At 44.3% G+C, this 15,421-nt stretch overlaps 1 protein-coding gene and 1 long non-coding RNA gene across 4 annotated transcripts in view; one reads left to right on the top strand and one right to left on the bottom strand.

Annotated features, from left to right (window-relative positions):
• Positions 1 to 4,405, bottom strand: part of LOC310838414 — a 47,684-nt gene extending 43,279 nt beyond the window's left edge. The window contains exon 1 of the long non-coding RNA XR_014560966.1: positions 4,286 to 4,405. This is a non-coding gene — a long non-coding RNA (uncharacterized lncRNA). The remainder of the gene's footprint in view (positions 1 to 4,285) is intronic.
• EVPL (envoplakin) overlaps positions 1 to 15,421 on the top strand; it is a 48,689-nt gene that overhangs the window by 26,100 nt on the left and 7,168 nt on the right. For all 3 annotated transcript variants that reach the window (XM_083725586.1, XM_083725587.1, XM_083725585.1), the window contains 12 exons: positions 637 to 675; positions 2,350 to 2,511; positions 3,918 to 4,025; positions 6,079 to 6,174; positions 7,577 to 7,702; positions 8,578 to 8,724; positions 9,937 to 10,091; positions 12,266 to 12,363; positions 12,640 to 12,821; positions 13,495 to 13,673; positions 13,883 to 14,021; positions 14,459 to 14,652. In XM_083725586.1, the coding sequence (XP_083581712.1) occupies positions 637 to 675; positions 2,350 to 2,511; positions 3,918 to 4,025; positions 6,079 to 6,174; positions 7,577 to 7,702; positions 8,578 to 8,724; positions 9,937 to 10,091; positions 12,266 to 12,363; positions 12,640 to 12,821; positions 13,495 to 13,673; positions 13,883 to 14,021; positions 14,459 to 14,652 (1,625 nt within the window). The remainder of the gene's footprint in view (positions 1 to 636; positions 676 to 2,349; positions 2,512 to 3,917; positions 4,026 to 6,078; positions 6,175 to 7,576; positions 7,703 to 8,577; positions 8,725 to 9,936; positions 10,092 to 12,265; positions 12,364 to 12,639; positions 12,822 to 13,494; positions 13,674 to 13,882; positions 14,022 to 14,458; positions 14,653 to 15,421) is intronic.

The following is a 15,421-nucleotide window of genomic DNA, read 5'->3' as shown; positions in this document are numbered from 1 at the left end:
GAGTATTACACATTTGGGACATTATGTGATTATGTGGCCTTTTTTAGGACATTGTACCTCAGCTGCCCTATTACTGAACTGTGTGATAATAACAGCCTACAGAAACAGACTAAGCCTTAATTACCTTAGTAAAGTAAAATTGCTAATTGATAGTGATGACTAATTGGTAGCCAAAAGTAAAGGTCGACTTAGCTAATTGATAGCTTTCTGCTGCCATTCTTTAAAAAGAAAGCTATGAGTAATCTGCTTTGAAAGGATGAAACAAAGCCAGAATTTTGCACTCAATGTTCAAAATTCAATGTTCCCAGCATCACTTTCCTGAATCTGATTCAAATTAAAATGATAAACACTGAATTAGTACACACAGAATACCAGCATTTTGAAATAAACTTGTTAGCATCAATTTATTTAAAAAGCCAGAAGACTCTACTTGAATCCAAATTGTATAAAATAAGTCTTCACTGACTTTCCTACAGTACATATATTGGACCCTGACAATTGCCTGCAATAAGGCAAGGTCTGCTTTTTAAATAAAACTTTCTATAGTTCTGTGAAATTCTTTTTTAAAACTTATAATCAATTACTTTGTGAATGTTCTCTCTCTCCCTCTCCCTGCCCTCCTTACCAAACAAATAGGAAGCAGAAGATTTAAGGAGCCGGCACAAGAAATTGCTGGTAAGAATCTTTTCCAATATGTCTAGAATAGAATTTACTGTGTTAATCCATAGACCACAACATCACTTTTTCTCTATGAGGTAACTTATTTTTCCTTTTAAAGAAACCAAATGGATTATTAAAGAGGCTTTTGTATTTTAAAGAAAACTGTCAGGTTCAGGCAGGGCGTTGTTTGGAAAATGAGGCATGTTTAGCTGCACCCCAACCTGGACTAGTCGATTCCTGAAGCACTTACAAAGCTTCCCCAGAGGAAGAGGAAGGTGGGTGCAGGCCACCCCCAGTGCCACCACTGAGGGAGGTGACAAAATGCCAGGCGGCACTCACCGTGGGGCCTGTAGCGCGCCCGAGCCACACGTCTCTCCCGGGAGAGACGTGGTGGCTTGGGCGCGTGCAGGCTCTGTGCTGCCCAAACGGTCCGCCCGCTGCCTCCCCCCCCAGCTGTAGGGCAACTGAGTGGGAGGAGGCAGGCAGAATCTGGAGGCTTCGCGGTGCGCCCCACCCCTATGGGTGCCCTGCCCTTGCCCCACCCCGGGTGCGCAGCCCCAGGCGCCCGAGCGACTTCCTCCACTGCTGGGCATACTTCTGCACCCTTGGCAAGAAGCTATATTGGAACCTTCAAAGTTGGGAGGGACCATGGACCCCACACTCAAAAAGTTTGCTATTTGTTGCCTTTCACACTGTGCCAGTGACTTTCTCCGCAGCCATCGGGATTGGGTCTGCTATACTGCCACCCTTCTCCTTCCTCCGCCTCGTCCTCCATCATCTGTCTGCCTGCTTCCTGTCTCCCTTCCTCTGCTTGCTGCTTTCCCTTCTACTTCCTCCCTATCCCTTCCTTTTCCATCCTCCTGCAACTCTCTCCAGCTGTCTCCCTATTTATTCCCTCTGAGCCATGCTGGGTGCTCCACTCACACTACTAATAGTGCTGCTGGCCACCTAGGGAGGGGTCCCCACAGGGCTGCTGTGAAGGCCCACACCAGCAACTGGATTCCTCCTCTGAGACGCCCAGAGGAGCCTGTGCGCCTGGTCCAACCACCCCAGAGCTGTGGAGAAATAGCCTGGGGAATGGGCAGGTGGCCTCCTAGCCACTCCAAGGCAGAGTGGAGAGGTGCAATTTCTGCAGCCTTGGAGGTGCCAACCTGGTGAACCCCTAGGTACGCCCCTACAAAGCTAAAGTTGGTTACTAGTTCCCAGTACCTTATTTACAGTTCCTGGTCCCTTGCATAAAGGAAGCACTGAATGTGTAATTGGAAGTGTGAGGAAAAGAAAAGCATTTGAATGCCCTGGGTGCAGTATTTAAATTCTGCACCTTCCACACAATGGTTTCCGGAACCTGAGGGCCCACTTCAAGCAACCAAACAGGCCACATGACTCACTGAGCACAAACACCTTCATTTCAGTCACCCATCCTCACAGTAGCCAGCGTCTCTATGGGGAAGTTTTTGGACTGAGGTTTTGAGGCTGGATGTAGGAGGAGATCCAGGTTCATATGATAAATGTTCAGTGGTGGCCTTTGTCTTTCATTCTAAACTACTTCATGGAGTTGTTGTGGTGTCAAATTATATTATGAGGAGGGAGAATTGAAACGCACCACGTTCCCTAAAACAGGCTAAAGGCATTCTAAGTTAAAATTGCCGTCAAGGCATTGAAATCTCCTCTCTCTCTCCAAATGGACAGAAAGCCTCTATCTGGCGGGGCCAGAGCTTGGGCAGCCTCTATACACACCTCCAGGGTTGCACTAAGGAGCTGGGTTACCTCACAGAGCAGCAGAACAAGATATTGAGGCAGGACTGGAGTGACCAGATGGCTGACCCCCAGTCTGCGCGGCGTGCGTACGAGGTAAGTGACGGCATTGCAAAACAAAAGCACCTGGTAGGGAAGAACAGGAGATTTGGAGAACACTTCAACATAGTGCTTTGGCAAGGGTTCCATAAGCACAATAATTTTGACTTGCCAGACAGAAGAATTCCCTTACATGGTGTTCTGGGGGTTCCCTCAACACCCGCAGAACCAATTTTGGGAGCCATGTCCTGCATGCAGTGGACATTATTGTGTGGGCTTCGCCTAGCAAGGCTTGTTCATAGAATCCTGCCCAAAGGGTGGTATTCAACTAAGTTTTACTCACAGTATACCCATTGAAATCAATGAACATTCCTAATTTTAGTTGATCTGCTCTGAATAAAACTGTTGAATGCCACCCATGGTAACCTTTTGGATAAGACTTTGGTCAGGGAATGCGGGTTTCTTTTATTTACTTTCCAAAGTGGTTTTTAGCTCACAATGATTCTTATGTGTAACAGCACCAACATATAGCATAGTTGGATTTGATAGGAGTCCTTTTAATTATCAGTGTTGAACATCACTTTACTAAACAGATAACTGGGCCTGTTGCTGCTGCTGTTGCCCTTTACCTCAGTCCCACAGATTCCACACACTCAGAGGAGAGTCCCAACGTATATTCAATATGTTCTGGTTAGTCGAAGCTCTCTGAAGTTGGGCATGTTTGTAGTTACTCTGACTTGGTCAACAGAACAAGGGTGGACCCCAGAGGAAACCATCCTTTAGGTTTCTTCTGAGCATGCATGCTCTCTAGTGCTCCTTTTATGGAGCTACGAAGTGCCGCACAAGCATGGAAACATTGAGGAGAGAAAATGCAAATGGGGAGGATGGAGGAAGCTACCGACCATGTTATGAAACTTTTATATAAATGGTTGGGGAACCTGTTCCAGGCTGCTTTGTGGCATGGGTATCTGTGTATATGAGAGAGCCAGCAATGAGGAAAGGGAAAACGGATACTTTTGCATCTAGATGCTTCTTTCTTTGCATGCAAACCATTTGTGAATGGGGATTTGGGAACAGAAGTCCTACCACTTTCAGCTGACATAAGCTATCACTATAATCTATGCCCTGGTTTCCTTAGCCAATTGGGTCTGGGGCACATCTGGAAAGTTCTAGCTACATGTACTTCACATTTTTCCAGTTGTTTTATTGGGAGAAGAGATTGTATAAATGTGCTCTTTGTCTTCTAATGCATCATTTATCTCTCTCACACACTTTTATATGAAAATCTGAGCAGCAGGAGTTTTCTCTGCCCCACTGACGTCAGTAAAGGCATCTAATAACTAAGCTTAGCGGTAGATTTGGCAGTTTCCAGGACAGGTGGGGCTACTGCTTCTCCTAAAATGCAAAGGACCTCTTAGCATTCAAAGTGCTTATATAGTGAGCTCCTTCTGATCCCCCTGCAGGATTTCAAAAATAATGAACTCCTTAACCAAGAAGAATATGTGAATACCCTCCAAGATGATGGAGAGAGGATGGTCGAATTGAAGCATCCAGCGGTGAGCCCAATTCAGGTAGGTGCAGAATCTGGAACTCTCTCTGTGCCCAGATCTTCAAACAGTTATGCACTGATTGTCCCATAATCCCTGACCATTGGTCATGCTGGTTGGGGCTGATGGGAGTCCAACTACATCTGGAGGACCACCAATTCCCCACCCCTCCGCTTAACAAAGAATTGTTCTAGATTTCTCTTGCGTCAAGCTGTGTCTAAATGTTTGTGATATTATATGGCCCTCCAGAGTGAGTTCAGGAGAACAGCAAAATAAAAGAGCACCGTATTTCTCGCTCTATAAGACGCACCAGACCACAAGACGCACCTAGTTTTTGGAGGAGCAAAACAATAAAAAAAATATTCTGAATCTCAGAAGCCAGAACAGCAAGAGGGATCGCTGCACAGTGAAAGCAGCAATCCCTCTTGCTGTTCTGGCTTCTGGGATAGCTGCGCAGCCTGCATTCACTCCTTAAGACGCACACACATTTCCCCTTACTTTTTAGGAGGGAAAAAGTGAGTCTTATAGAGCAAAAAATACAGTATTTATTGAGATACTGTTTCACCATTAAAACCTACCGCATCCTGAGAGCTGAGAGCAGGCAACTCTAGTGTGCCATTTTAAAAAAATATCTTTTCCCCCAAAGTTTTGCAATCTGCATTAGATGAAGGATCTCCTCTGAATAATTACGCTAACCTTACATTCTGTGTTTCGTTGGACAAATCCACACTACAAAAATAGCTTAGCAGACATCCCCTTCTTCCCAAGGAAACCTGGGAATTGTAGCAGGGGTGTGGATGGACTCACAGAGAAATTTCTGCAACTTGGCAAACTACAATTCCTAGGATTCTTTGAGGAGGCAGCCATGACAGCTAAAGTGCTATAAAAAGACAAACCATACTAATTGACAATACCATACTAATTGGGCTGTGCTATGTGCTGCTGGATCTGCTGGGTTCTCTGCCCTCTGGTTCTCTGGTTCTTCAGGGCAAATGGATCATGATGCATGTTCAATAAACAGGTTGTCAGGTGATATGATTCAGAAGCTCCCATTCCGAAAGGCCTTTTCTTGTGTACCAAAAGATAAAACTCTTCAGGATATGTGGTATGTTGGAATAGCTGGGTCAAAGTTCTGGCCCGTCATATGTACAAGCAGACAAATGCCCTGGAAATGGTCAGTTATGAAAGGAAACAGAAATTGCAGAGCAAATGTCATCTGGGGAGTTTTTGCTTTGTGCAACATTGAAGTTTGGCATTATACAGTGGTGCCCCGCAAGACGAACGCCTCGCAAGACGAAAAACCTGCTAGACGAAAGGGTTTTCCGTTTTGGAGGCGCTTCGCAAAACGAATTACCCTATGGGGTTGCTTCGCAAGACGAAAAAAATATTGCATCCCCCCACGGGTTTTTTTCACTTTTTTTCGCCCTTTTCTTAAGCCGCTAAGCCGCTTATCAGCTGTTCCGCTGATAAGCCGCTTAACAGCTGATCGCTGGAAGCCGCTTGACAGCTGTAGCGCTAATCCGCTAAGCTGTCAATGGGCTTGCTTCGCAAGACGAAAAAACCGCTAGACGAAGAGAATCGCGGAACAAATTCTTTTCGTCTAGCGAGGCACCACTGTATTCTCAACTGAGAATATAATCATGGAGAGCTTGGGCTAGAGTCCAACAGCTTCTCAGGGAGTGGTAATATTTTGCAATCTGATGGCATTAGTATTCGGGGAATGAGATGTTGCACAAGAATAAACTATACCGCTGTCCATCCTCTAGCTGTGCAACGAGCTTACAAGTGTGTTTTGAATGTTAATATTTTTCAAAAATGTTTTACGACACACCTCTGATCCAGACCTTATAGAAACTGATACGTTCACATGATACAAAGCAAATGTGTTGATTTCCCTCTCTCAGATTTTGAACAGCATATTATCTTTCCCCTGTAATATTATTTCCTTTGTTGTGTGGATTCAGCAGCCTACAGCTACATACTTCTGTCAGTTTGGGGGTTAACAGAAAAGAAACTCAGCGGAAAACCATGAAGCTAGATGGAGAACGACATGAGAACTATTTCTTTTCCACTGCAGGCTCATCAGGAAGCACTTAAGAATGAGTGGCAGAATCTTCTCTACTTGTGCATCTGCCAAGAGAACCATCTGAAGAACATAGAGAACTACAGAAAGGTACATTGTGGGAGGGTACTAGAAGGTGGTATATGAGGGACCCCAGGGATCTCAAATCTTCATGATCATGTGTAGAAACTTTTAAAATATTTAGGCAGTTTCCTAAGGGCAGGCAGACAAAGTTCACATGAAACTCAGTGATCAGAAGGTACACCTTCAGCACTTTGAACTCTTTGTGCCTTCATCATCTCATGGATCCCTCCTCACCCATAACTTAGAAAGATTCCATGTTCAGAGTCTGAAAGCATTTGTTTGTCTAGTATGCCCATAGAATTGTAGCGTTGTAGAGTTGGAAGGGACCCTAAAGGTCATCTCATCCAACTCCCTGCAATACATGTTGCATTTGTTTTTGCAGAAAATCTCTTAATTTCATAGGGCTCGATTCAGATTTTTTGTGAGCAGTCCTTCTCCCTGTGCCCCATCAAAGCTGCTCTAGAACTGCCTCCAAAGCAGCAGTGCAAGGGGCTTTGGGGTGAGGGAGCAAAGGTTAACAAAAAATCACCCTTGCCCACTCTCTTCCTCCTGTCAGAGCCACTGCTAGATCTGAGTCCATTCCACAAACAGAAGCGGACCTTCCATTTGTGGAAAGGCAGGTCTGAATCTAACATAGTCCTTTTAACACTCTTTGAATCCCTTTTTTTGGGGGGGGGGTTAAAAAAGAGATTTCCTACTGCGTTGCTAATTGAAATTTCTATCTCATCCTTCGGACACATTCCTAGGGCAGCTTACAAAGAATCAAAATGCAATACCATGCAAGTGATTAAAGCCATTGCCACTTGCAAACAACGTATTAAAAGCAGCAAAATCTAAAACAGCAGCATGCATTCGCCAGCAGATATAAAAACCATTACACAACCTTAGAAAATATAGAGCTCTTCACCTGGTGCTGGAAGGTCATCAAAGTAAGTGGCAGGCAAGCTTTCCTGGGAAGAGCATTACAGAATATGGGAGGCACCATGGCAGCGACTATTGCCCAATGTTCATCTGCCACTCCTGATATGGAGGAAAACCTGTAGAAGAGTCTCTGTGCAAGATCTTGGTATTGATAGAATTAGGGCATGTTTCCAACATTTTTAATGCTTTAGCACTAAACCAAATGCATAGAGGCAAAAGTCATGGCCGCATAGTACTGGGTCACATGACTGTTGAGGTCTTAATGCAGGCTCCAATCACACCAGTGGGCAACACACGGAAAACTAGTGGAAGCAGCCAAACTCTGGAGCCCTGAAGCTTGCACTGTCCTGATAGGATGAGGCTATATAGTTAAAGTTTGGCAAAAACAGCAACATGAACATTCTGCTATAGGAGCACAGCAGCAGAAGTTAGCAGGGTCTGAATTTCATGGTCAAAGTACATTTCTCTGACTGTTTTGCTACTGCTCTTCTCTCTGTTTTGTATTTAGTTCTATGACGATGCTGATGCTGTGAGCCATTCACTAAACAAGCTGAACAATGACCTTGATACGAAATACAGCACGTTCAACAAGGACAGCCCGGGAGTGGTGTCTGATTTATTCCTTCAGCTGGAAGTGAGAACCACAAGGGGGAATGGGGACGTGATTTCAACAAGTTCTTACGTTTTAATTACTGGCCTGGAGCAACCGTGCCTCTCCTGGATTATTGCAGCAACCAAATCTAATTATTTTTATGGCTTCATCTAAATTCAGTTAGGTGCAGAGCCTGGGAGTTATAAATTGGACAAGTGGACTTGATTCACTTCATTAAATCGAGTGAAGAGAAGCTAAGATAAGAGGGGAAAGGAGGAGGTGAGGGAAGATGAGTTGCTGGGGGGGAACTGCCCCCAGTCCCTGTGCCTTGTGACTGGGTTCTCTCCCAGAAGACTTTGCTCCCCAGATAAGAATTAATAAAACACAGAAGTTCTGTTCAGATGAAGATTATGGATGAAGGGCTGACCTGGGTTGAGCAGGGAGATCATGTGCCTTTTGAAAAGTTCCTGATTGTGCAGTGTGTGTACAAATTGTGCATGCACAAGCTCTTTCAGACCTTCAGATTAATGTGCATTTTAGGAATGGAGACAGCAAACATGATCCAAGTCCCCCTTCCATGCTTTCTTCTGAATGTGTGAACAGAACAAAAGTCATTGTGCCATCAACATCCTCAAAATTAGGGTCTCCAGCCCCATCAACATTCAGCCCACACAACTTACAGGCCATCAAGCCAAATGCTTCCCCTTCACTATGTATGGCAGAGCACCAGGAACTCGTTAACTAGCCTAGATCTTTGAAAACAGGAACATTGTCATCTACCTAGCAGGCCAATGTATAGGGCTGATGGGCTCTGCATGGCTTAGTGGGCCACAAGTTGTTCTGGTCCTGCTCTAGGCTGCGTTATTTGCCCAAAATACACACCACCTCTGAACTCTCTCCTCCTCTTTCCTGTCTAGAACGATGAAAAGTCTGTGAAACAAGCTGAGAGGAGCATTGCTGAACTGAAAAGGAGGAGCAAGGAGATTAGCCCTTTGAAACTCCGCAGACTCCAACCCTCCCAGCCAATTACTGTGACTACCATCTGTGACTGGGATTTGGGCGATGTAAGAAAATGGCCTTGTCGTATCATATGTGATGGAAACTGATTATTCTGAAATTGTGTACTGTGTACCTCACTGTGGTTTCTGAAGAGTTTGCTTTAATCTCCTTTTTGCTGCTACTTCTACATCAAATCAAGCAGAAAGAAAAGCAGCGGTGAAGCATTTGGGTGCCATGTTTGAAAAAGGAAGTGTGGTATGAGAGTTCTCTATGCCCAGATATCCCTAAAACAGCGCAACAACGAATCTGTTGTTGTTGTTTAGTTGTTTAGTCGTGTCTGACTCTTTGTGACCCCATGGACCAGAGCACGCCAGGCACTCCTGTCTTCCACTGCCTTCCACAGTTTGGTCAAACTCATGCTGGTAGCTTCGAGAACACTATCCAACCATCTCGTCCTCTGTCGTCCCCTTCTCCTTTCCCAACATCAGGGTCTTTTCCAGGGAGTCTTCTCTTCTCATGAGGTGGCCAAAGTATTGGAGCCTCGGCTTCACAATCTGTCATTCCAGTGAGCACTGAGGGCTGATTTCCTTAAGAATAGTGAGGTTTGATCTTCTTGCAGTCCATGGGACTCTCAAGAGTCTCCTCCAGCACCATAATTCAAAAGCATCCATTCTTTGGCGATCAGCCTTCTTTATGGTCCAGCTCTCACTTCCATACATCACTAACCAATCTGTAGCACACCACAAACAGTGAGCAGGTGTGACACCACACAATTGACCCATTTATTGTAGGACATACCATGGAATGGAGTGGCAGAGTTTAAGGGAAATCACTTTATATGGCATTCCACCCATTTGGGGCTAGTAGGAGAAAGTTATCAATGACTACTAGTCATGGTGGCTGTATACCATCTTCAGAATCAAAGATAGTGTATCTGAATATTGGAATTATGGGCAGGAGAGGGATTTTGCTCTAATGGGCTTTGTTTATGGGCTTTCCAGAGGCATCTGGTTGGCCACTATGGGATTTAAGATGCTGGTGTAGATAGGCCTTTGGTTTGATCCAGCAGCAGGGCTCTTCTTCTCTTCTTAGTAACGGCACCAAATGTGTACATGTACACACATCTAAAATAGACCCAGGGCACCTCTGAGCTGCAGTAATGAAGAAGAACATTTTGTGACATCTGAAAAATGTCTTGAGTTTGTTTTTCTGGCAAAGGGTGGCTATATTTGAAATTCTCAAAACCAAAACTTTCCTTCTGTCTTCCTTCCTTCCAGGGGCGGCTCGAGATGGGTGAGAAGTATACGCTGCATGACAACAGCAACCAGGAAAACTGGGTTGTGCAGAATGCCAGTAGAGAGACTAAGGTAGCACCTGCTGTTTGCTTTTCCATCCCTCCTCCAGATCTAGAGGCCATAGAGAGAGTTAACAGGTGAGTACAAAGCTTTTTCTCTCTGTCTCATGAGTATACCACTAGTGGTACACATGCCACAAACAATAGGAACATATTTTCTATCTATTCAATACTGGTGATTTTTAAAAATGGGTGAATATGGGTTTTATTTGTATTTATTTATAAAACTATTTCTATAATGCCATATCATAAAATATTAGGGCATTATAGAACACGAAACACCTTTAAAAATGATGGGGTTGAACCATGGTTTTGGAAATTGTCCCATATCAGAGGTTCTTCTCTATAAAAGTGGTTTAATGGCATTCTATCATGCGGGTATTATGTCTGCATGTGCTGGGGAGCTGCAAAAGATCTGGTTCATGATGGTAGTGAAATGTTGCTGGATAGAAATGGTTTTCAGGCTCCCATATGCCTGTTGTTTAAGGTGCGGGTTTTGTGGGATCATGTTGCCTCTACACATAGACTTTCCATAATCACTTGGAGAATTGTTGTTTTTACGATCAAGTGGTGTATAATGTTGACAGCAATTCATGCAGGGTGCTGCATCAGTAGTCACCCCATAAAGCTTTCATGTTAGCAAGCATGAGTGTCCTGCCAGTGGAACTTGTACATCTACATATGCTAAAAATGTGATTATAGTCACCCCTGAGAATCAGCCTTAAGACAGTGGCGCATAATTAGGAGGGGCATCATGACAGCAATTTCCCTTTTCTCTTGTTCATTTTTCCTCCCCAAAATACACACTATTCATGTCATTTGTTGCTTAGGAGACTCTCTGAAACAGGAATTTTAATTAGTTTATGTCCTTCCAGCTCCTTAACAAATTGGTCTTTGTAGATTCCACCTCTCCCACTGAAGGCTCTGCAAATATGTGCTATCTTTTCTAATTAGTGCTCTTTCTTTTTTTGGCATAATCAGAATACCACATTTACTCCAAAACAGTGCAGACAACCACCAGAATCTAAGACTGATCTTTGTAAAGCATTCAGGGAACAGTTTTCCAAGTAGAGATATTTATGTAGCTAAAACAGCATAATCTATCCTCAAGAGGGGGGAGGTACCAGAAAGGTTGAGGGAACCCCAGTGTTTGGAGAAGTACAAAAAAAAAATTGAGAAAGCTCCGGGTGAGAACCCCAAATCAGTTCAATGAGCACACTCAGTGGGGACAGAATGTGGCCTGGCTGTTTGGGGGTGGGGCGGAGGTGGGAATAGAGTATCCAGAGCATGGCTGGTTGGCCTGCACACGGAGTAAGTCCACTAAGGAGAGACTGGCAATGGATTGGATAGTAGATTGTCTCAAACCCATGAGCCTCTTTGCTTGCTTAGAGGATGGAAAATAGCAAGCAGGCAGCAACCATTTTGTGTGGGGATTCTTTTCCTGAGCCCTGCACATGTTGGTGGAGTGCACATAAGCCCGCCCCTCCCCTGGCTCCGTCCCCATTCTGCCCTTTTCCAGGTCCAAAAGTCCTCACATTGGTGGTTGTGCATCAATTGGACATGTGGGTGCCTGGGGCCATGGGTGCCATGCAGTGTGCATGGCCCTGGCGCCAAAATTTGTGGGTGCCCAGCCCCTTCATGGGGAATTTTGTGGGTGCTCGAGCACCCAGGGTAGAACTATAAATTGGTGCAACAATACACACCCTAGAAAGTACCCGTTGGTCTTTGTCAAAGTAGAAGCTGATGGGAAAGTGTCTTCTGAGAAATCTCTAGCAGAAATCGAATCATGGGGTACTTAAGCAGCATGGGATCACTTCTGTGTGGATGCTACACACAGCTCAGCTAATGTCGATAGGAAGCAATCTCACAGGTCAGGCAACTAATGTAGTCACTTACCATGTCAACTACCCGCCTGCAAGCTAGGTAGTTTTCCTGCAGATGTTACTGGAGGGGCATGGGAAGCAGCAATACATAAGCGGCTCTGATTTTAAAATTTCACATTATTTTTACTGTTTGGTTTTATATATGATTGTCATAAACTGCTCTGATATTTATTTATTTATTTATTTATTTATTTATTTATTTATTTTTGAACAGTTATTTCAGTATAAATACTTGATATGGAATAAAATGATCTGATTAATGCCCCACTAGAAAAAGGCAGTCTTTCTGAGCATGCCTCATGTACATGGCAAGTATTGTAGGGAAGCCCTGAGCTGTGAATAACTTTGACTTTCTCCTGTCATGTTCAGGCTGGAAGGTGAGCTGAGCGCAGTGAAGCAGAGGAGAGCTACAGTCCAGAACACCTTGAAAAGCAGCCACAGGGAACCAGTTAAATCCAGCCACCAGGGTATGTCAGCATTTCAGCCGTTCTCTAAGGGGAAATTGCAATACCATTGTGGTGTGATGGGTTGGTTAAGGTGCTCACCTCTCTTCCCCATGGGCCTTCAAGTTGCCCAGTCTCTGCTTGTGCAGGAATCCATAAGGATCAGAGATCCTAGAGAAAGGCTTAACTTACAGGGTGGATGTGGAAGAAGATGAACAGGAGGCATTTAGGCATAGCAATTATCCCCATGGACAAATGCAAATATCTGCATGCTTTAGTGAATAATACTTGTCATTCCAGTTCCAGTCAGAAGCACCACCGTGGCCCAGGATGACCCCCAAGCCAGCCAGTTGCTCCATAAACTGGATAAAGTTGGTGGTAACTTGGACCAAGTCAAGAATGAGATTTTTAGCCGCCTGAGGTCTCCACTAAACCACAGTGACCCTGTAGAGGACCTTACTCAACGGATCAGAGAGCAGGAGGCAAGTCCCCCCCTTTTTTTTTGGTAAATTGGCAGGAGGTAAGTTTTGACTGCTCACTTGTGCCTGATAAGCCTGTTCATATTCTGAGGGAATGAACGCCTTCACAGGGCAGAGAGGTTTCTACTGCTGTTTATCTGCCTGTACATTTTATGTCTACTTTGCAAGACTAACTGGGATGGACCCACTGACATTCCTGATAAACGGGGGGTGGGGAGGGAGGGAGGCTCTCTCTCATGCAACACTTGAAGCTGCTTCATTGAAAACAAGTTCCTATCCTCACCTTCCAACCCCCTCAATATTTTGTAGAATGGATTTTAGCCTGTTCTCTCTTTTTTTTTTTTACGGCTTTCCTCAAAGATGTGGATAAATAACTAAAATATTTGGCTACATCTATGAAGGTTCTGTGGTTGAGAGTTGCTCATGAAATAATTGCCTCAGTATTCCCAGATATGACTGGTGACCTAACTCCATTGGGCTGGAAAAGTCTTAAAGTGGTGCTAGATGCATCATTAAACCTTATAAGCTTATAGGCCATGTAGACACGTCAATCCAATGGCTTCAAATCCACTGGTGGTGTTGAGACCTATGTCCCTAACTGGTCTCTCTGTAAATGACTCTTGTATTACATTGAATTTCACTGACTGATTAAAAATAAAATCCGCCTTTATATCAGGGAACAGCAAGGAGACTTCAAGTCATAGGAGCAGAAAAGGAAGCTGCCCGGAAGGAGTGTGAGGCCTATCTTTCCAAGAAGCCTGCTGGCACCTCTGCCTCCCAGCTTCCTGTGACACTCAACAACATCAAGAACAAATACAATGATGTTAAGGTGCTCTCCAGGCTCTATGAGGAAAAGTAAGTGACTTCAGCAATATTTTGGCAGAGAATAGAACTCTGTTACTGTGTAAAGGAGGCAGCAGCTTGCAAAATGTTTCTATGAAATCTTAAATGTTTTCACCTGGACAATATATAGCGCTTTTTTTTTCCCTTTGGTGTGGTGTTGAAGAAAACAACCTAGAAGTGAAATGTTGTCTTTTGACATTATAATGTCTCCCCCTCTCCAGAGCCAAAGCAGGCCTGAACCTGGAGAATCAGATAGAGAACACAGACAAGATCATCAGCACCCTTGAGGCCAAGTTATCTCATGATGGCATCATCCCAGCCTCGCCCAATGCACTGCAGGATCGTGCCAATGAACTTCAGGTGAGGGACCTTTGGAATCAGAAGGACATTGGTATAGGGTGGGATAGAACGGAGTATTTCTTTTCTTTCTGTGGGTGCTTCTGGGCCAGTGCTTCCCTTATCCCTAACCACCAGAGAATTTTATCTCCCAGGCTCACTTCCAACTGAGGCTACAACATTTTCCATTTGCTAAAACCCCAAGTGAAACTATTTATTTGTCCTTTTTTTCTTCTCCACACATTGGTTCCATTGGTTTGCAATCAAATTAAATTACAGTACAATACTTTTCATTTCTGCTCAGCGCCACACCAGTCTCCTTCCACTTAGCAGAAACAGGCTTGGCACTTCAAGACCAAATGATCGAGGAAAGCAATCAGACTGAGATTTTGGGAGGGTATTTTAATCCACAGGTTGAAATAAAATTGCTATTCTGAACGGATGGTCTCTTTCTTTCACAGAAACTGATGCGAGATTTGGTGAAACATGAGGACAGCTTGCTGAAGCTGAACCGCAGCCTCAAGGATGCTGAGCACAGCTGCAGTGCAGTGCAGAACAATTTTGAAGAGTACTGCGCTGATCTGCCAAGGCAGAAAAAGGAGGTCCAGCTACTTAATGACCGATATCATGCTGTTGCTGACCAGCTGGATCACCGGTAAGAAGCCAAATCCTCTCCATTGGTGGGCATGGAAAGTGTTTGTGTGTATCTGGACATCCAGCCTTGTGAGCCAACTTAATTAACAGACCAGATTTGGAACAGGTGGCTTCCAGTCTTTTTTTGCCCTCAAAGATGATATAAAAACATATAAATATGCACCAGGAATAAGAAAATTAAAAGTGCAGTACAATACAGTGGTACCTCGGCTTAAGAACTTAATTTGTTCCAGAGGTCTGTTCTTAACCTGAAACTGTTCTTAACCTGAAGCACCACTTTAGCTAATGGGGCCTCCTGCTGCCACCGCTGCATGATTTCTGTTCTTATCCTGAAGCAAAGTTCTTAACCCGAGGTACTATTTCTGGGTTAGCGGAGTCTGTAACCTGAAGCATCTGTAACCCAAGGTACCACTGTACTAAAAAAATGAGCAGAAGACAATAATTTAAAATATCAGGGAGAAAAGGCTTGGGGAAATAAAAACATCTTATGGAGGCATTTGAGAGAGTCCATTGCCAGAGTGTGCCTTTCCTCAATGGCAACAAATTCCACATTAAAGGGGCCACAACAGTGAAAGCCCTACTGCTGTTGGAGACAAAATGAATAGTAGGAGCTCTACGTACCACAAGGAGGTTCTATGCCATGGAACATAATGGCCAGGTGGGGGGTGTAAGAAGAGAGACATTCTTTCAAGTAGCCAGGTCCCAAGTTGTTTAGAGCTTTATAAACACATAGCAACATCTTGAACCTGTCCCAGTAGCTTATAAGCACT

Source organism: Podarcis gaigeae, assembly GCF_964106915.1.
Source record: "Podarcis gaigeae genome assembly, chromosome: 2".
In the NCBI taxonomy this organism is placed as follows: domain Eukaryota; kingdom Metazoa; phylum Chordata; class Lepidosauria; order Squamata; family Lacertidae; genus Podarcis; species Podarcis gaigeae.
The sequence above is the reverse complement of the archived record's forward strand: the minus strand, read 5'-3'. Positions and strand labels throughout refer to the sequence as shown.